Raw genomic sequence first — 22431 nt, forward strand, 5'->3', positions numbered from 1 at the left:
ACCAGGCATGTTTGATAGTTTCTGATTATGCCACCGTGTTATAGACTGATAAAGCTGTAAATTTGCTTGTAGTAATGTAATGTATCTATGCATGCATGACATGATGCAGACCTTGCAGGGCCACTACATGTGCTGTGCATATTATGATCTTTAAGCCTGATGCTTTGCATTCTTTGCTTTGAGATGTAAGCCATAAATTAGATGTTGGAAATGCTTGTGCGTGATAGATGCATTCATAACTTTAAAAGTCCAGAAAATTTTTTTGTCCCATTATTAATCTGACATGACTTGTCTGATTGTCTCTCCACAAAATCAATAAAGATTTTTAGCAATTAATTATCTTATCATTGCTTGAGAAACTTTCATATATGTATGTATGCACTTTAGTCATGGTAACTTGCTGTTATTTCAGGTAGCTTAGGAGTTCCAAATATTAAAATTCCAAAGTTGTGTTTCGGAAAAGTAGGAGTTGATAATTTCAAAGCTGAATAATGTTAGAATTTGTATAAGGCAAAGACCAGTGCAATATACTTCCCTGGTTAGACGCTTGGAGAAGGCATTCAGCATAGGTTGTAGTCCAACTTTGGAAACCCAGGGTAAGTTACTTTTTCTAATATAGTGCTCACTCTTCTTCTTCGTTTTCTTTCAGTGAATTATCATAATCAAGATCTCTTATTACATATTTATGGCGAGGGATAAGTCCCCACTTGATGTACTTTATTCATTGCACAGTGAGGTATGGGGATATAGAGAGTTGAGACAGTAAACTATTGTGCCTTCACTAATAGTTCTTCTGGTTCTTAAAGAAACACAGCAGTCTCATGAAGACATATTTACTACGTAATTTTGCTCATTTCACATTTAGTAGCATATTCCCTCCTGGATAGCTTTACTAACTAATATTTCCTTAAAAGCCTTTCATGAGTATTTGGTAGATAATTCATATATGCGGAGTTGTGTTTATATGTATAACGAAAGAAATACAGACACTACTTGTGCAGTCGTTTATAAATAGAAAAGTAGTTTTTAGTTTGTTTACATTGGAGGAGAATATGATAGTTTCTATGGTGCAACTTGACAACATCAATTTCTTCTCTTGTTTCAGTTCCATTGTCTACTTAAAGTTTGTCCAAATAGGAGTCTATAGTTCCTTTACAATTTGAGGTCATTTTGACTTCGTTATAGATGTCAGAAATCTTTCATCTGTAATTGTGCTGTAAGGCTTTGGGAGAAAAAGGAAAAGGGTAGGAAAAGAAATACAAAGGCAATGCTTAAAAAGCCGGATGAAGGTCACACTGGTGAGACCTCTGGTTACTGATTGAACAGATTCAACCAGTGGGACCTTCCAGTTTATTAAAAAATAATTTAAAATATTAAATATAATAGATATTTAGTAGAAATATGAATTTTGCTTAATAGTATAGTGCAAGTTCAAGGGGTTAAAGATCCAAATCTCATGGCATACAATAAATTTAAAAATTAAGTTTAAAACCAGTTTAAATGTTTTTTGACTGGTACAACTGGTTTTTGTCTGAATCGAAAATCCCTGGTTTAATGATATATATTGGATCAGATATACCACCTGTTTCCATCAATTGATTTGACTAGCTGACCCAGGTCTCTTAACACTGGTGTAAGGAGGGAAAGAAAATAACCCTGTAACTATTGAATCTTGTTTGCATTGTAATAATTTCATGAAATGGTGCAATCCATTTGTGTCTCAACTGCTCAATCTTTCTTCATTCAAGGTTTTCTACATGCTACTGCTTGGGGAAAGAAATATTCTTCCAGATTATTGTTGGTCATTTTATTTACTGACTTGCAGTAACCTCTGTCAAACTTGGAAATGAAGTACCCACTGATTCAAGTGTGTAATTTTGAATATTTTGAAGTTTCTCCATTATCTCTGTTTTCTCTTTTGAGCTTCCTAAACTGCAATGATTTGTTGAAAGGGTCATATTTTATGAGATTTCTTTCTTTCTTATTTTATATATAATGCGTGAAAATCGAATGTTAGGGTGAGAATCTTATTCATTTCTGTCAATTCATGGCTTATATCTACGTCCCTTTGGTTGCTGAACTGCAGCTACTACAAATAATGATTCTAAAGAAACTAAAATGTCTGGTTCGACTAGCCAGCTTATTCCAAATTCATCTGGGTTGAGTTCATGATTGTTTTCTGTAAACCATTAATGCAAGCAATGTATGTTATGCAAAAATCATTATTGCTATTCTTTTTTCACCTTTAAATTAAAAATGTTTTGTCTAGTGGATTTTGAAGTTTACTGCATAGTAGCTGTGAAGACACTATATATGGAAATTGGGGAAAATGAAGTACTTGATTTTTCATTTTTGTGTACTCATCAGTTAGAAATTTGGAATAAATATGTGAATCTTTCATATTTAGGGACTTCTATAAATGAATTGAATATCGTACTTTTAGCTTATATTTTTAAACTTTGTAGTTTACAATTTCTAACTGCAGGTGGAATCTTTGGTCAGAGATATATGCAGTACAACTTCCATTGCAGAAACTAAAAGTAAGTGGATTTTATTTTCTTGTGCCATAAATAGCTTGATAATGTGAATGGCTTTTCTACATGAACTGTTTTGTTTTGTATCGAAGCACTGCAGATGTTATAATTGATATTCTATCAAAGTCTTTATCTTTCTGTCTCCATTTAGCTTGGTGGATTTTGGCTATACATAGTGCGGAACTTGGCTGGAAAAAGTGAACCTCCACCTCCAATTTTAAGTCCTCCTTCTGTCAGTGTCAGCACCAATAAAACTGTTGAAGCACCTAAGTCAAATGGGACCGTTTCAACACCTTCATTAGCTATCACCAGACCGCTATCTTCTTCAGGGAGAATTGAATCATTCCTTGATAAAGCTGCAGATGAAGGTTTGGTGATTCTTCAGTCTCCAAAGGTGAGAATCCGAAATTTAGATTCTCCTCTTTCTTTTAACTAATAGAGAGCTAAGATGATAAATCGTGCAGGTAGGTTTCTTCATGAGATCACGAACCATTAAGGTGAAGCATGCTCCACCATCGTGTAAAGAGGTAAATACTTCAATAGATTTTGGTAGCAGTGTTTGTTTATTTTAGGGGCTCATATTTCTTTGTTCTTTTCCTTCAATTTTGGTCATAGCTATCAAAGTGAATTTACTGTTTATTCCTTGTTTTCAAAATGTTATCTTCAACAGACAAAACATACATGAAACCATTGGCTTGGAAGCCATCTCTAGTGTGTTCCATTGGTTCCTTTGTACTCTCAAAGTCTCAATTGTTGCTTTCGTTTATGCAACAGAAGCAAATAGTAAAGGAAGGCAAGGTGCTTTGCTACATCGAACAACTAGGCTGTGAAATTCCGATTGCGGTATAAATCTCAACTTAACAGGAATTACGATGTGGCTTCTGCATGTTAACAAATGGAAATGATTTCACGGTTCACCCTACTTGTCTTTCGAGTTACTTTTCTTGTATGCTTATGTTTATATGATCAATCAATCTGGATTATCTCTAATTCCGATCACTGTTTTACAGTCTGATGTATCCGGGGAGGTCATAAAAATTCTACGAGAGGATGGTGGTATGTCTTTGCCATCTTTCAATACATTTCACCTTGTGTTATTTTACAGTGTCACCCGGTCATTTACTCATTTATTCTTACTTTCTTTGCTTAAATATGATAGATTCTATTGGATATGGTGATGCTTTTATTGCAATTCTCCCTTCCTTTCCTGGGATAAAGAAGCTACAGTAGATGATTTCGGTAATTTGCTTGTTATCCATTGGTCTATCGCCGATATAAGGTTTATGTGCTTTATCATCTTTGAAAGAATGAATACACCTGCCTCTAGCATTTCAGTACATAAGGATTCTGTGAAAGTAATTGTTGCTGATAAAAATATTTGTAGTCTTGGAATTGAATTTTTCTTGTTAGTAATTGAAATGTGGAACCTTTGAACATCATCGGGAATCTACCATTGAACTTCTTACCTTTTTCATTCATTACATTTGCAATGGTTTGATGTTCAACTTAGGAGTCTTGGCAATCCGTGTTGTGTTTCATATATTTTCTAGTGTCATAACTGTTTTTAAGTTATTTAATATTGGTATGCCTTTTGACAAGTTAAATTATGTGTTTTTATATAGATTTTGGCATGTTTGAGTATTCATGTTGTGTGGGTGTCTTCTTCATGTTTTTTTCTTGGTGTCTCATGTTTTATATCATCATGTTTTAGACATCACACTATTTAGATGCTACACTGCCACTGCAATGCAGTTGCTGTCATTTGGTGTCCTCGTCTCAACAAAAGAACTTTTAAAATTGCCAATCAAAACTAATAATTGACTGCTGTGGAAATATATCTAAAAAAAAGTATAAAGAATTTTTTAATTAATTAATAAATATTATTTTGGAAAAAATAAATTTGGGTAGAAAAAGGAGGTTACTGAGTTGCAGTATGCATTACATGAGACTGTTCAGAGTAAAAGGCAGTACATCAGGACGTAACATGTTCAGGTGGAGGAGAATAAAAACTGGAATCCATATTGGCCATGTAGTCTGTGGAGAAACTGGCTTCCCTGTAGATATGAAAGAACCATTCATTCCATGGACTCCTTACTACAGCCAACCTTCTAACACCGCAGAGATTACATTCCACATCAATCTCCTTGAAATCTCTCCCATGTTACAGTGCATCAGGGATTCACTACAACTCAGCTTGTATTACTCACTATATCTGTGCATTCAATCTGTTCCATTTTTACTTTTCAAGAATCAAATAAACCGTAAATTTCCTATTCCGGTAGGTCAGGTTTTCTTTAAAGATTTATTTATCAAATAATTAAGTGGGGTTATTTTATATTTAGGAATTTAATTTTACATTTGGGTGAACTGATTGGGTTGGGCTATTTATTAAAATTAATTCAACCATTTAATTCTATATCTAGAATTGATTAATTAATTAATTAATTCGGTGGGTAATTTAATTGGGTTAAGTTAAATTTATATTTGGGTTGTTTTATATACTGAGTAATTGGATTAGGTATTTATTTAATTTATTTGGTTTGAGTATTCAAAATAGATAATTTAATCAAATAAATTATTTAGAATCGAATAAATTAAATTATTTCTATTTTATTGATTTGATTTAATCGATATTTAGTACATCCCTACCAGCAATCTTAGCATAACCAACCAACCAACCAATTATCACTATTATCTCGAAGAAAACCTCTAGAAATAGCACACATTGATGCTATGTATTTCCACACAAAAATTTAGCTTAACTCTTCCAAGTGAATTTAGCTACCGCCCAATTTGCATTGTTGAATATTGTGATTTAGGACTTGACCAAACTAAAGCTCCTCTCACATGTCTTATCAAGCTTCGGCTTTGTATGATAACATCCATAGCACCCTGCCCTTATCCTCCAAATTCCTCTAATAGATAATCCCAAATAAAGTTTTGCGATCCAAATCATCATATTAAAATTGGATTTCTTTCTTTAAATTAGGTAGCAACTAATTGTGCACAGGAAATTGGAAAAACTTATTAAAGGCTGATGAAGGGATAATCCTTTGTCGTGTTACTTTCTCCCACCGAGTCTTAAGAGCACATGCAATGCAATCTCATTGCAACAACCACAAAATTTTGCAAGTTACATAATCCGTCATTCCCTTCTGACTTCTTTCGAAATTAGTTAATAATCCACAGGAACTGAACTACCAAACATGTTATAGCCTTTGTACTTCCACACCAAACCCCTTGCAGCATCCACGAAAGCTCATGAATCACTAGCCAGAAACGAATGTGCTTCAAATATTGAGAAATCTCCCTTTTCTACCACATACATATACACATGTCACGCCTTGTTCAATCATGTGGGGGACGAATACTTACTATCCTAAGCACCATATATTGATCAACCTTGCTTTCATACTTACTCCAATCCTAATTACCAATGGAATCTAGCCTATCTTTCACACAAGCTTCAACCACAACTCCATCTCCATCAAGGGACTGACTCTGATACTGTAAAGGCCCAATTTATTATATCCACGTATCCAATCGAGCAACCTATGCCTTCCTTCAAGCTCTCCTATATCCTCGACAAAGATTGCAGGCACAAGAACAATTCAATCTATCTATGCTTTTCGGAATCATCTCCGATCCAATATTCACTCCTCAAAACTTTAACCCAAAAGCCCCCTTGTTAGTTACAATATTGTAGCCAAGCTTTAATAAGAAGCTTAATGTCCTAGTTTTAGTATTCCAACCCCACCATTTTTGATAGGTTGACAACAATCATTCCATTTAACCACTGTAGGCTTATTCATGTTATTGATCCACCTCAAATGAATTTGCGAATCATCTTCCCAATTTCTTTGCATATCCCCACAAGGATTAGGTCTCATAAAGTAGTTAGGAAAGAACATCAAAACGAATTTGGCTGAAGTGACTTTGTCAGCTGTAAATAAAAATTTTGCATCTTACCCATTCAAACGTTCCGTATCCAACAAAAAATTAAAAAGTGCTTCTTGTAACATGCTTATGAAATAAATACATACCAAGATACATACTTAGATTTGTCTGAAATCCAAGATTATTGCTAGTTGTCGAGGCAAGTTTTGGAAGAAGTAACTTGAGAAGTGACCACTACACTTGGTATTGTGCCATGCATATAACTTGCCTTATTTGTTGGCATGTTTAACCAAAATATTTTGATTATTTGCTTGCCTCTTTTCAAAAATTTTGAGAAGCTAATCTCGTGTTTATTATGGAAGAAGAGATTGGATTAAGCAAGATTATTTTTCAAGAATTCTTATATGTTCTACTTACATTATATATTGAGATATGTGATTCATGATGATATGGGTTGGCTTTATGTTCTTCTGTATCCTTATACAAAGGGTAATTGAATTGACGAGATTTGGACAAATCAAGATGGATTAAAGATTACTTTGTGAAGATGAATTTATGATCTAAATATAAAAGGCTTGATCAACCTTGATATATGTTTTATTGTTGGCGGAAGTTTTTTTAAAGTGGTTGTCGAAGTGCCCACTATGCTAGCAATGCGATAGACAACATAACTTGTCATTTTTGGAGTTGAAAATATTTTCAACAAAATTTGTTGGGCAATGAATTAGATGAGCTTGTAAACGTGTGCTAGCTCATATTTGAGGATTCATCTTTCGGAGCAACAAATTTTGAAGATTGAATCAATCTGAATCAAGCAAATTGCATCCCTTGTTTTGTGTAGATTAGGTTAATTAATTTTAAGGTTATATTGGAGATCTTTGATTTTTTCTAAACTCTATGAGGATATTTATAAAGCTATGAGGCTATTTTAGGGAGATCATAGTTGCAAAGTGAGATCATAGTTGCAACTTTATCTTAACCAATCTTAAATTTTTATAAATAGAAACTTGTGTAAGTTAGAATATTGCAGTTTACATATCACTTATTTGTTCATTGAGAAACTAGTATTTGAGATTGTATTGAAAGTGCAAAATAAGTTTGTTGCTTGGTTTTATAGCCTAAGTTCTCAAAAACTTAGAGGTGAGTGCAGGGGCATAGCCAGTAGGGCTGGCAGGGGCGCTGCCCTCTTAAAATAGAAAACTTTTCATTTAGGCATTTTAAAGTTTTTAAAATTTTAAATTAGCAAAAGTTAAAAACCATATATTATACTTACGGGAAATACTTAAGTGATTACTAAATCTTGCAGCGGAAAATTATTAGAGTTTTAGTTATTTAAAAATCGGAATCTAATTTGTTAGCTCATGTGGTTTGCAGTTTTATGCTCAAAAACATTAAATGCCGACGAATAACACAAAAACCAAAACCAGACCTACAACCAAATTACAGCCCAAAAATAACTAAAACTTAAACCAACATATATTTTAAATGGTAACCAATCCGAGCTCCCGCACGCCGTCCAGTTTTAAGTCGGAAGTTAACCTAAAACGTATTAACAATCAAATGAGATTTGGTACATAAAACGTATTAACAATCAAATGAGCTTTGGCATAGTGTGTGACTCAATCCATAAACATAATTTTGATTTAACAAGCACATATGTAAATGTCATAACAAAATATTACTTTTAATGAATAAATAGCATATTAGGATATTGTATTACCAAAAACATATATCAGATCATAATGTCATGTTTCCGGAACATATTTCGGATCAGAATATCATATTTTCATAAACACATATCAAACCAGAATGTCATGTTTTCAAAAACACATATATCATATCAGCATGTTATATCATACCAGAACAAATGCAGACACAGATCCTAGCCCCATCCGCTACACACCAACTCTGTCCAACCAATCACACAAATTAGGACTTCAAGATTCCATCCATCCAATCACACTGGGTTGTGGTGGTATGCCAAACATATATTGCGATTTAACCGTCGAAAATACAGTAATACTGCCGGAAAACACTTCCTCCAACAAATCAAAACCCACCCCAATGCATATGTAAAATCATGTTAACGTACATACGTATAACATAAGTTGTATGCACGCATATATAAAAAGATATTATACGGAACGTAACTCACACATAATTTATACAAATCATAGCATATCATATTACATGGTCGGATCAGATAGCTTATCTGAACAAATAACAGAATATGTATAATACACATGGTTTACAAAACAATCATGCTTAACTCATGTACCTACTTATAGCAGATCATATCGCATTATTATACTTATCGGAACTTATCTAACATACTTTCTACACTAATCCATGATTGTTTTACTAAAATTTACGCTTTTTTGGACCTACATAATGCCCCCAGACCTAAATTTTGAGTCCCTTAGTCGGCCCCTAATTGGGCCTCAAAACTAACCCAAAAAGCCCACACGACCCAAAAAGCTAGCCCGTGTGGTCCACACGGTCTACATGATTTCACACGGCCGTGTGCCCCACATGATCTGCATGGTTTCACATGATCTTGTGCTCCACACGACCTATCCACACGGGTTACAAAATCATACATGACTATGTGTCTTACACGGCCTGGCACACGACCTACCACATTACCGTGTGTCACTGGGCAATTTCGAAAAATAACCCTGTTTCGTAGAATTTTTCAAATTCTGATGAATTTTTCGGGTTATATCACACACCTGATTGTTGATTTGTTTGACTACCTAATTAAGACTCACGAATCCTACAATCAAAATCAAAACACATTAATTACCAGCCAAAAATAATCCCAAAATTTCTCATAAACATCCATTTTTTTCACAACGAAAAACAACCCCAAAAACCATTGTTCAATCACTTACAATAAAATTAATAGTCACCAAAATCGTTCCTAACTAATCGAGGAATTATCGAACACCATACGGTTATCTCCTAACAATATAAGAACACGCAACAAAGAGATTAAATTCGAAAGATTTTCAGCAACACAATGTTTAACTTAATCCAACTTGAAACACTTGAACACTTACCGAGCCCATCATATCTTCACAAGGAAGAATAAAAAATAACCCAAACTAATAGCAGGATCACAATAAAAAGTAAACTTTCAATGCGCAATACCCAAAAAAATTGAAAAAAAAAGGAAAAAAAAGAAAAATTGGAGAAGAAGGGAAAGAAAGAAAATAAAAAAAATGGAAAAGTGGGAAGTTGAAGGTGATAAAGAATGAGGATTTTTGGGAAATAATTTTTTTAATGTTTTTTTTAAAACTACCCATTACCCCCACTAAATCTGATTAGTTAGAGTTTAACAAACATTTCCCATTTGCAAGCATAGGGATTCAAACACAGGATCAAAGAGTAAACTAACACCTTACTATTGAACCAACAAGTTTATTCTATCATAACTTATATAGAAATAAGATTTAAGCTAAAAGATTAGGGATATGAATTGAACTAAAAATTAACAAAATCTCAAAGGAATGACTCAAACTCAAAAACTCACACACTCAAGCAACACACTCGACCATTGAACCAGATCAATTCACTTATCATAATTTTCACAATCAAAACTAAATATCCAGACGAGACCACTCTTGGTTTCACTAACCCAATTTCTTCTAACTCAGTTTTTGGGATATGACAGGCGTATTTAGGGGGCTAACAAGGGCCTTGCCCTTTTAAAATAGAAAAATTTTCATTTAGGCCCTTTAAATTTTTTAAAATTTTAAATTAGTAAAGGTCAAATTACACTTTACTCCCCTAAAAATGATAAATATTTGATTTAATCCTTTAAAAATTATAAAGATATAGGCTATTCAAATGGTGAAATTGACTTTTTACTATCGTAAAAATTAAAATTTAATTTTGGCTCCCTAAAAAAAATTTCTGCCTTTTCCCCTGGGTAAGTGATCTATATCTTTAGGTACAAAAGTGAGGTTGTTATACTGGGGTGTGATAGGCCTTGAACAATTTGTTGTATTTTGGATTAAAGATAGTGAATTTACTGACTGAGCTAGGCTTTGCTAGAATAGGGAAACTGAACAGTAAACAATTTCACGTGCTTTGTTTTTGTTGTGTTTATCCCAATGCCATCTAAAGAGGTCATTGCAACCATTACTTTGATCATCACCTATGCACTATGTTTTTCTTAAACAATTATTGACTCTAGTTTCCATCACTAGCCAAAGTTGAAACTTACTCCATCATATTTGAAAAAGAAAAGGGGGAAAATTTAAATTTTCTAACCATTAATTTTATGACTTAAATATTGGCTTAGAATCCTACTTTTTAACTTTGATTGCTTAGGATTTACCTTGCAAAGTAATATCAAGTACAAATAAGATATTTTTGTTCATTTCGGGATAAGATGATAGGCTATACATTTGTTTTCCACCACTATTTTATTTATCCTATGACTCAAATGCTCCATTCCGATGCAAATAAATATAGCAGAAAAGGATCATATTGTGGAAGGCCTTGAGAAAGTTTGAATTCTTTTCTGAAGCCACCATTCCATGAAATGTGCATCAAGGTCGACGATATGCATCGCATGCTTAACTATATGGTTTGAATAGGTAATTCTTCTTCATGGAGTGTATCTTCCAAAAAATCCTACCTCAGCTTATAATAAATTTTCTAGCTATCCACCTTTTCTTACCACAACAAGTTCAATTATCAAAACATTATCCTAATATTCCTTTCTACTACAAATCTGACTTGGTTAGGTGCAACAAGAACTGACGTACTGCGCTTATTCACAATAGTTTTAGTGATCATTTTCTATAACACAGAGCACAGTTGAAAATGTGTGAATATTTTCAAACCACTCACCTTAGGAACTCAGGCAACCGATGTCTGGATCCAATTCTTGACCTTGAAACACTCTTCTAATCATATTTCAAATTGACTTTTCAACTTTGCTTCATTGCCTTTAGAAGAACTGTATATTGAGAGCATCAAAACACGATGCTTTAAGTGGTGACATATCAAATAGGATGAACAATATTTTTTTTCATCGGATACGTCATTCGGTAACACTTCTATATCTGTAGCATCAATAGAAGGAAAATAACCTCATATTGAAAAGTCCCCTGGATTTAACCTTTCCATCATATAAAGTCTTTGGAAGTAAGAAACAACTTTTGATTCATCATAGCTCCACTCATCCCCATTCCGCTTGAGGGCACTAATCCTATTATGACTTTTCTTAACTACTAAAGGATGACTGGTAGTATTTTGTATTTTGATCTCCATATGCTAGCCAATCACATCTAATTTTTTGCTGCCATAATAATTCCTCCTATATTCTAAAATCTCCTCCCATTCCATATGCAATTATTCTCTTCCACCCTTTGTACCCATTTGAATTTTGCTATTACATGTCCCTTTTGTTTGTTTGTTAATGTCCCCAAAAACATGCATATTCCACATCTTGACATCATTAATGAACCTCCCTACCATATTTTCGAAGATGATCAGACTTCTTTTCGAAAAATGATACACCTCTGTGTTTCGAAACTTCTTATCCAATTCCATATTTGCGATTCCAAGTGAAGCATGACTCTTTGAAACCCATGTCACGCAAGGAATTATCAAAAAGAAATTGTTTGAAAAAGGACATCCAACTCAAAGCCCCACCTTTCTTCTTAGTCGAGGATAAAAAACATTTTAATCGCCTGTCAACAGCAACCAGCCTTGCATGCATTCCTACAAATTTATCCTTTTTATTTTGCGTTAAGGACTTTCTATAACCAAGGTAAAATCTTGGCATGACTATAAATTACCTAACTCTATGTTGACTCATTCCAACATAGTCAAATCCTTCTAGAGAAACCAATTGCCTCAATTTGAAGAGAAAAATGGAATCCCACTATCTCATTTCTAGCAATGCAACATGATTAGACTTATGCTCTTTCAAATATTATTTTAGAATTCTCCCAAAATGAGGGTGTACACAACTTTACTAGTCAAAATTAGAGTTGAAAAAACAAGTTTACACTTAAAAATTTATCTGTGTCGATCTAAGTTCAAGAAAGCTCGAACTCATAACAGATCCGAGCCCGAGATCGATTTGGCCGGAACCTGAGATAAATTTAATTAAAAATTCAAAAAAGTTCGATTTTATAGTTGAACAATCATAATAGACATTAATAATTAATATAATTTTATGTTATTGTTTAAAATATAAATAAATGATAGTTCTTTATTTTTCTTTTTGAAAATATATTCATAAGTATTGTATATTTATATTAAAATTTTATTAATAGAAAAGTAATTAATAATAGTTTTTATGTTAAATTATAAAGTGAAATAAAATTTTAAAAACATTAATTTGATATAAAATATTTTAATACTATAATTATATATGTATAATAAATATATAAAATTAGTAATTATTAAAATCTATAAAATTAAAATTTAATAGTAATATAATAAAATATTATAATGTATTAGTGTTACTAATACATAAAATAATATTATTATACATAACTATTACTAAAAATATTAATACATATATAAATAATATTACATGATGTTATAATGTTTAATCATCAATGCATATATATATAAACTATTAATATATTATATGATATGATGTAACATTATATAATATAGTAGGAGGGCTAAGTTTTAAATGTACAAAAGTATAGGGACTTAGAGTATATTTTAACTAGTATAATAATATATAAACAATAATATATAATAATAAGTAATATATAATGTACTACTATTATGTATAACTCTTATTATAATATAGATTATAATATATAGTATTACATGACATTACAATGTTTAATCATTTATGCACATATATAAACTATTAATATATGATATGGTATAACATTATATAGTATAGTAGGGTGACTAACTTTCTAATATACAAAAGTATAAGGATTTAGAACATATTTAAACCCGTATAATAACAAACAATAATATATAATAATTAATATATAATATGTACTACTATTATTAACTATTATTATATTATAAATTATAATAAAATAAATAGTATTAAATGATATTATAATGTTTAATCATTAATGCATATATAAAGTATTAATATATTATATACTATATGATATGATATAATATTATATAATAAAATAAGAGAGCTAACTTTCAAATGTATGAAAAATATAGAGACTTAGAACATATTTCAACCAAGATAATAATAAACAATAATAATTAATATATAATGTACTAATATTATATATAACTATTATTATATTATGGATTACAATAAAAGATATAGTATTACATGATATTATAATGTTTAATCATTGATGCATATATATAAACTGTTAATATATTATATACTATATGATATGATATGTTATAACATTATAGTAGAAGGGCTAACTTTCAAATTTACGAAAGTATAGAGGCTTGAGCATATTTCAACTAGTATAAAAAATGAACGCGTTTTGCTCATGTGGCAAAAAAGGCTCCCCAAAGGGCGTGCTTTGCTGGCATTTTTTAAAACCCAAAGGCTAGTTTTTTTTTTTACCGTTGGGGGGTCCAACGGTAAAAAAAAAGTATAAAAATTTCCCTCCTATTATTTCACACATAATTTCTTCACAATTTAGCAAAAAAATCTCTACAATTTCTCCCTAAAGCTCCTAAATTTCTCATTAAATTTCTCAAAGCTATTTATAATTAGTTATTTACTTTAATTTTTTCTAAATTAGTATTATTTTTTATAATTTCAAAAATATTTGATAGTGTTAGCAATGGCCCGAGAATTAATTCATCTCGATCATAAACATATATCCGTTGAATAAATGAAAATGGTAACGGTTTATTTTAAATTTTAAATATTATTTAATATTTTTTCCTTTATGTAATTTTAATTAATTTTAATTTTTGAATATTATTTAATATTTTTTCATTTATGTAATTTTAATTAATTTGTATTTCATAATTAATCGGGTGTTACAATGTTATATTCGTAATATGTCTGGTCCGCCATTACCGTTGATAGAAAATTACTTGAGGGAAGTGGGTTTTTGGCACACAGCCACTATAGGCCGAGGGTGCAAGTTGGACCCGAAACTTATCAGCGAGTTAATAGAGAGGTGGAGACCCAATACGCACACATTCCATCTTTCATGCGGAGAGTGTACTATCACTTTGGAAGACGTCCAGTTACAATTAGGATTGCCGGTGGATATGGCCGCACTCACCGGGCCCATTCAATCTACTGATTGGGGAGCCATATGCTACGATCTTTTGAGTGCGATTTCGGATAATATTTGCAGAGGTCAGATCGAGATGGGCTGGTTACGAGACACATTCCGGGAGCCAGGGAATGATTTGACTAAAGTAGAAAGAATACGACATGTTCGGGCATACATCCTTGAGATGATTGGAGGTTATCTAATACTAAACTTGTCACTAAACCTCGTACATTTGAGGTGGTTGCTGAAACTCGTTGATTTTAGAGTAGCTGGCGAACTTAGTTGGGGTCTGCAGTGTTGGCAACATTATACCGGGAGATGTGCGAGGCAACGCCACCAAATAAAGCCAAAATTGGAGCTTGCCCATCACTACTACAATCATGGGCTCGGTTTCACTTTCCATTTTTACGTCCTCGAGTGAACCACCCATATACATTCCCACTCATGACGATGTAAAATTTTTATTTGATTTTACAATTATTTCATAGATTTAAAATAAAATTGTATGCTAAAAATTTATTTAATTAGGTGGAACCATCCGGTGAGTTATGTTGGAATACCTATCGCTCTCAAAGATATACGACTTCTATTAGACCAATGGTTGAAAGCGCAAGTAAATATTAAATAAAATATATATACATAAAATAGTCATTTCATATTTAGTATTTAGTATTTAGTATTATGTATATAACTAATATTTTTATCTCATTTATATAGTTTCAATGGACACCATACGAGGATCCGGCAATACGGGATGTTATTCCGGAAGAATTCTTTCAAAATCCAAACATTTGGTATGTTAAGGTCTCATTGGTCAACTATGCTATTGTCGAGATGCACCAGACGGATAGAGTGTTGCGACAATTTGGATTCTGACAATCGATTCCTGAGGAACCTGAGGTGCTCGATGACCAGCACAAAATCGACTTACGACAACGAATACGAATTGGCCGGTATTCTGGTTGGAACATATTGAAATTTGAGAAAATCGGTATGATCATATACCTGATCGTGAACCGATCATTGTCCCAGAGTTAGCGTGTACCCCGAATTACATGCCATGGTTTAGGATCCATAGTAAGCTATATTTGCTGTCGAAAGAGCAAAGGCGTCGGTAAATCCGTATGGAAAGTGAACAACGGGCCCTTTAAATCTAAAGAGAAGGGATGATAGCACGGTCCCATTAACAGTGCCCTCACAATCACCGAACCTATCAATAGTGCCCACACAATCACCGGGCCCAATGCCTTAACCGAAAATACCTGTATCACAACCCCTTTGTTAGAGTAATTGAAAGAAAGTTAGTTAGTTGTTAGTAGCAGTTAACTAGCAGTTAGTTTGTTAAGAATGAACAGCCTCTCTATAAATGCATGTATTAACACTACGAATGAAATATCTTGTTTTCTCTATCTTCATACTACTGTAACTCTTGTAGTTTTCAGTATAGTTCAACATTGTATCAGTTGTTCAGGTTCTTCTGGGGTTGGTTATTTGAGTACTATTTGATTCATGAGTTTCTCGTCGAGTCCGTCTGCAGTCCAATCTGCTGATCCCATGATGACATCTGGTCTCACTGATGGTGTTGTAGACAGTCGATTGTTTTCCACCAAGCGAGTCAGTGTTCTACTTAATGATTCTAACTATGTTTTGTGGCGGCAACAGGTTCTTTTGGCTGTCAAAACTTACAAACTTCAACGATTTCTTGATCTACATACTGTTCCACTATCTCAAGTAGTTCCAAGAGAGGATGGTATGCCCCAAGAAAATGTGGAGTTTACTTGGTTTGAACAGCAAGATAGTGCCATTGCTTCTTGGCTTTTGTCTTCAGTGAGTCAATTTGTCCTACCTCATCTCATTGGCTTGGATATGAGTGCGCAAATTTGGAATGCTATTGTGTCTCTCTATGACAGTAAAACTACATCTCAACTGATGTTTTATCGTCGTGCTCTGCATTCACAACGCAAGGGGGATCTTACTATGAAAGAGTTCTTAATGAAAGTTAGGTCATACTGTGGTAGCCTTGCCAGCTGTGGAGAGATTATCAGTGAACATGAGCATGTCACTGCAATTCTCAATGGGCTACCCTCTGAGTATGAGTCTGTCATCTCGATAATTGTGGCTAGCTAACTTCCCTATAGTGTTCAGAATGTCACAACCATGTTAATAGATACTGAAGCTCGACAGCAAGTTATAATGACTGAGGTTCTTTCTTCAGCCAATTTGGTCTCTCAGCAACCATCAGACTTAGTTAGCAACAGTCATTATATGTCCTATCGACCCTCCACTACTCGAGGTCGCCGGCGTGGTTATTCTTATGGAGACCGTATTCAGTGCCAGTTGTGTGGAAAAATAAGACACCTTGTTGACCGTTGTTACCATAGTTTTGATGCTTCATACAAAAGCACAGGCTACAAGCCTCCACTACAGGCAAATGTGTGCATTTATGGTATTGGCTCACCTCTTTGGATGACACCCTCTGTGCCTATGATGCCCTCTATGGTTCCATTATCTCCTACAATTTGGTCTCCTTCACCAGGCTGGGCTCCTTTATCAGGCTGGTCTTATCAAGCAGCACCTACACCCTCATGGACAAATCCTTTTGTGGGCAACCCCTTGCAAGTTAATGCACTTACTTCTGCTGCTCCACAGTCTAATGTTTTTCTGGCCACAGCTGAAACAATAGGTGATAATGCTTGGTACCCTGACTCTGGGGCGACACATCACCTTACTCACTCGGCTTCTAACCTCGGTGATAGTTTCTCCCACAGTGGACCTGGTAAGGTTTATGTTGGAAATGGTAATGCCCTCCTTGTACTATGTTCTGGTCAGTCATCTCTGTTTACTAGAACACAGCCATTTTACATGAAATCTTTATTGTTTACCCTTGAAATAACAAAAAACCTGCTCTTTGTGTCTAAATTTACATGAGATAATCAGATAATGTTTGAGTTCCTGCCTATACAATGTCAAGTGCAGGATTTGAAAACCAACGAGGTGCTTCTTCATGGCTCGGTGCGTCATGGACTTTACAAGCTGCATTTAAAAGCTGCTGCAGAGAATGGTCAAGCTGCATCTACCGCTCATTATTTCACTGCTAATACACGTGTTCCTCTAAGTGTGTGGCATTCTAGGCTAGGGCACCCTTGTAAAAGTGTTCTGCTCAAAGCTTTACAATGTTGTAATATGTTACTTGATGCCAATAAAGAAAACTTTACTTGTGTTGCATGTCACATTGGCAAGGAACATAAGCTTCCTTTCTCCGATTCAGTATCTACATATTCTGCACCTCTGCAGCTAGTGGTAGCGGATGTCTGGATACTAGCTCTAGTAACCTCCAATAGGTTTCAGTATTATGTGGCATTACGTGGGTCTATTTTTTTGCGTAGGAAGTCCGAGGTTCTTATTGTCTTCCTCCAGTTTCACAAACAGGCTGAGAGAGCATTTGGGTTGCAACTTTGAACCATACAAACAGATAGGGGGTGAGTTTCAAGTGTTGAAGCAGTATCTTACTCAGTATGGAATCACACAGCAACTCACATGTCTTTACACCTCAGCTCAAAATGGCTTGTTGAGCGCAAACATCGTTAAATTGTTGAAACAGGCCTTTCCATGCTGGCACATGCATCCATGCCTATTACCTACTGAAATGATGCCTTCAGCTGTACTGTTTATCTTCTCAACAGGTTACTTTCAGCTCTCTTAGCCTTTATCTCTCCATATGTGAAGCTGTTTCAAAACAAACTAAGCTACTTGTTTCTTCGAATGTTTGGCTACCTTTGCTTTCCAAATCTTAGGCCATATAACAGTCATAAGCTTCTATTTTGTTCTACCCCTTGTACCTTCTTGGGATACTCACCTCTTTATAAAGGGTATAGGTGTCAAGCTAGCAATGGTCGAGTCTATATTTCCCGACATGTCACCTTTCATGAAACTGTGTTTCCTTTTGCAAGTGTCAATACCAATCATACCTTATCCAAGTCACACTCTCAATATATCTCAAAGCTACTTGTCTTATCACCCAGTCCCTCTCACCAAAGTCAATCATCTCATGTCAACCTACCCGTCACAAGTTCATCCAAATCACCTACTCCAAGTCACTTTGACTCTAATAATCAGACATCTCATTTGTCTTTCTCTAGCTCTACTGTCCATATACAACCATCCTCTAGCACATCTAGCTCATCAGTTTCTATTCAACCAATAGCTAGTGTCCCAGCTATTGTTCCCCACAACTCCCATGCAATGATCACTCGCAGTAAAGCTGGCATATTTAAGCCAAAGGCCTATCTGAGCACTATAACCTCTTCAAAACCTAACACTCCTGTTAACATCTATGCAGCCATGGATCATAAGTGTTGGATTGATGCTGTTCATGCTGAGATTCAGGCTCTTGAGTGCAATAATACTTGGACTTTGTGTCCCCTCCCTCCCCATCACGGAACCATTAGCTGTAAATGGTTATTCAAAGTTAAAAAGAAAGTATATGGCTCTGTTGGTCGCTACAAAGCCAGACTGGTTGCCAAAAGATTCTCACAGCATACCGGCATTGACTTTCGAGATACGTTCAGCCTGGTGGTTCGAGCAGTTACCATCAAAACTGTCATTGCTGTTGCAGTAATAAAGAAATGGCAATCGAGATAGGTTGATGTCAATAACGCATTTCTAAATGGGGAGCTGACTGAGGAAAGTTTTATAGATCAACCTCCTGGGTTCGAGGTGTTCGACTCAACTGGTCAGAAGCTGGTCTGTCGCCTAAACAAAGCATTATATGGTCTGCGCTAAGCCCTTCATGCATGGTTTCATACACTCAAGCAATATTTGACTGACAAGCTCAGGTTTCATGCTTTAAAAGCTTATCCTTCATTGTTCATGCGTAACTTGTCTGATAGTCAACTGTTGCTTATGGCTTATGTGGATGATATCGTCATTACTGGTAGCTCCGATACGACTATAGATTGTGTGGTTATACAGCTTCATAGTAAGTTTGCACTTAAAGACATGGACAGACTCAATTTCTTTCTTAGCATAGAAGTTCAGAATACGTCTAAAAGACTGTTTCTCAATCAGAGAAAATATGTTCAGGAGATTCTAAATAAAATAAGGATGACAGGTACTGCTGCAACACCAACACCCATGGTGAGCACGCCTAAGCTGGTGGCTTCTGATGAGAGTCAGACTTTTACAGATGGTCATCTATATAGAAGTACTATAAGAATGCTGCAATATTTGTGTATTACAAGACCAGACTTATTGTTTTGTGCTAATAAACTAAGTTAGTATATGAACTCTCCCAGTGACACTCATTGGAGAGCAGTTAAACACGTCTTACGCTACTTAATTGAGACATTAGAGCATGGGTTACATTTCTCACAAGTGCAGTTCAAGTTTGTTTGTTACTCTGATGCAGACTGGGCATCTTCAATTGAAGATAGAAGGTCCACTACTGGTTATGTAATCTACCTCAGGGAAAATCTAATAGCCTGGTGCTCTAAGAAGCAAGCTGTAGTTTCTAGGTCGTCCTCAGAAGCAGAATACCGCAGTCTCGCCAACTATGTGTCTGAAGTGCTATGGGTTAAATAGCTTTTAGAAGAAATTAGTGTGGTCTTAGAACATGCACTAGTGGTCTGGTGTGATAACACTTCTGCTGTCTCCATGTCTGCAAACCCAACTCGTCATGCAAGAGTCAAGCATGTTGAGATTGACCATCACTTGATGGAACTCTCCAAGTAAACATGTTCCATCAGCCAATCAAGTTACTGATGTCCTTACAAAACCTATTACACCTAAGCAATTTGTCGAGTTTCAACATGCTCTTTGAGTCAATCCAGTCAATACTAGTGTCAGCAATGATCTTCAGGAGAGGAAAAAACCAGGAGAATGTTAGAGTAATTGAAAGAAAGTTAGTTGTTAGTAACAGTTAACTAGCAGTTAGTTTATTAAGAATGTGCAGCCTCTCTATAAATGCATGTATTAACACTATGAATGAAATATCTTGTTTTATCTATCTTCATACTACTGTAACTCTTGTAATTTTTAGTATAGTTCAACATGCCAAGTGTGTATCCTAGCCCTTATATGTATCCTAACCCTTATATGTTTCTTTTTTCTATTCCTATGCCAGGTTGGAATGCATGGCTCGGTACATCTCCTTTCTTGATGACTCCGACTCAACCGATGATATATAAGTCATCGTAACCAGAGGGATCGCACGAGGCACCGTCGGCGAGCTCATCTCATTACCATTCTCCATCGCCTTATGGGATTCAAACACTCCGCCATGGGTAATGCAAACACTTCCACATTCTTTATTCTACCAAGGTGGGTTATCCTCCCAACACCCACAATCGAAGCAACCACAACCCCCGTTGGAGCAACCAAGGAGGAACCAATGCGTAATTATCGTCCACCCCCATGTGGCATTGATTTCGACTGACATATACATTGATTTTCGTTTAATATATTTGTAAAAGTTGTTTCTATATTTTTTCATTTAATAAAAAAGAAGTTGTTTTTAATATTTTAATATTAAATTAATTTTATATTTTTAATAAAATATAAGTTCTTTTGAATAAGGCGGAATAGAAATAATGCAACATCGTTTCATAACAGTAACTATCAACTATTTCAATTTGGACATGATCAAATTGTCTGACCTGGGTTCTAACACCATCCATACAACTTCTGTTGGTTCATTCTTTCCCGAATATCAATATTATTACGTATTCTACTCGAGCAAGGTCAACCTTTTGGTTTGCGACACAATTCTCTATCCGGTAACAACTTAAACGGAACAAGCAATATAGACGGTCACTTACGTTTATCTAGGACAGGTGGAAATACGTGTCTCCACACATTGTACATGTATTCTATTTTATACACTTCGTTGACATATCTCATGGGATCCAAACGAAAATTCTGACAAGCTGCAATTGCATGAGCACATGGATAACGAAGTGCACCAAACGTCCCACAGTCACAAGTCATATTATCAGGTGTACACGATATTACCCACCGGTAATACATTGGCTCGATCTATCAAACTCCGTCACACAAAACCATAGGTTGTCACAATCGTGACACACAGTGTGCATCGTGTTGACCCGCGCCTTTGCCTTGTTAATTTCTTGCAATACCTTCCGTAATTATATATGGCCTCCTTGCATTTGGTCTTTATAACTCACTGGTCGCTTTGGAAATAGTGTTACCAAATGAAAATATGTCTCTCGCACAATCGAGGTTATCGGTAAATGATACGTTCCTTTTAGAACAAAAATTATCCATTCAACCAGGTTTGTGGTCATATGACCATAGCGTAGGCTGTCGTCGTATGCTTGTGTCCACTGTTTGAAAGGTATGTTATAGAGGTAGCCTGCACATTGATCGTTAACTGAACGCAAATTCCCTAACACCTTATGAAAATGGTCCTTATTGATCTCGTACTCTGCCAATATAAGTTGATAGCGAAAATTATATAACAATATTTCATTCAGAATAAATTGAATATTAAAACCAAAAGTCTATAAATAAAGATTAAATACCCATGTTGGTCACTTACTTTCGTTCAGTCGTAGACCGATATTGCCCGTAGTAGTTGGACGCAACGTGCCTTAGACAATACTGATGGTGTGTGCAATCCCATAGACTTCCATGTCCCTCAATTGTAGCTAATATTCCAGTGCCCCGATCCAATATAAGGTAGATATCAAGTTAGGGGTATACATGCATCCTTAACCTAGAAAGAAAGAAATCACAGTCATCAGCTGACTCCCCCGGTCTTATTGCAAATATAA

At 34.8% G+C, this 22431-nt stretch overlaps 2 protein-coding genes across 2 annotated transcripts in view; one reads left to right on the plus strand and one right to left on the minus strand.

The window, feature by feature from the left end:
• Positions 1 to 685: 685 nt before the first annotated feature.
• On the plus strand, positions 686 to 4012 carry LOC108488324 (uncharacterized). The gene is made up of 9 exons (XM_017792605.2): positions 686 to 762; positions 1186 to 1298; positions 2087 to 2159; positions 2486 to 2540; positions 2686 to 2928; positions 2999 to 3061; positions 3309 to 3377; positions 3545 to 3590; positions 3694 to 4012. The coding sequence occupies exons 1-9, from the start codon at positions 686 to 688 to the stop codon at positions 3762 to 3764; spliced, it is 810 nt and encodes a 269-aa protein (XP_017648094.1). The 3' UTR covers positions 3765 to 4012.
• Positions 4013 to 7753: 3741 nt separating this feature from the next.
• LOC108489520 (uncharacterized) overlaps positions 7754 to 22431 on the minus strand; it is a 28132-nt gene continuing 13454 nt past the window's right edge. The window contains exons 4-5 of the mRNA XM_053020167.1: positions 8291 to 8339; positions 7754 to 7970 (exon numbers count right to left, since the gene is read on the minus strand). Coding sequence (XP_052876127.1) covers positions 8314 to 8339 — 26 coding nt within the window. The 3' untranslated portion in view covers positions 7754 to 7970; positions 8291 to 8313. The remainder of the gene's footprint in view (positions 7971 to 8290; positions 8340 to 22431) is intronic.

Source organism: Gossypium arboreum, chromosome 10 (assembly GCF_025698485.1).
Source record: "Gossypium arboreum isolate Shixiya-1 chromosome 10, ASM2569848v2, whole genome shotgun sequence".
Classification (NCBI taxonomy): Eukaryota; Viridiplantae; Streptophyta; class Magnoliopsida; order Malvales; family Malvaceae; genus Gossypium; species Gossypium arboreum.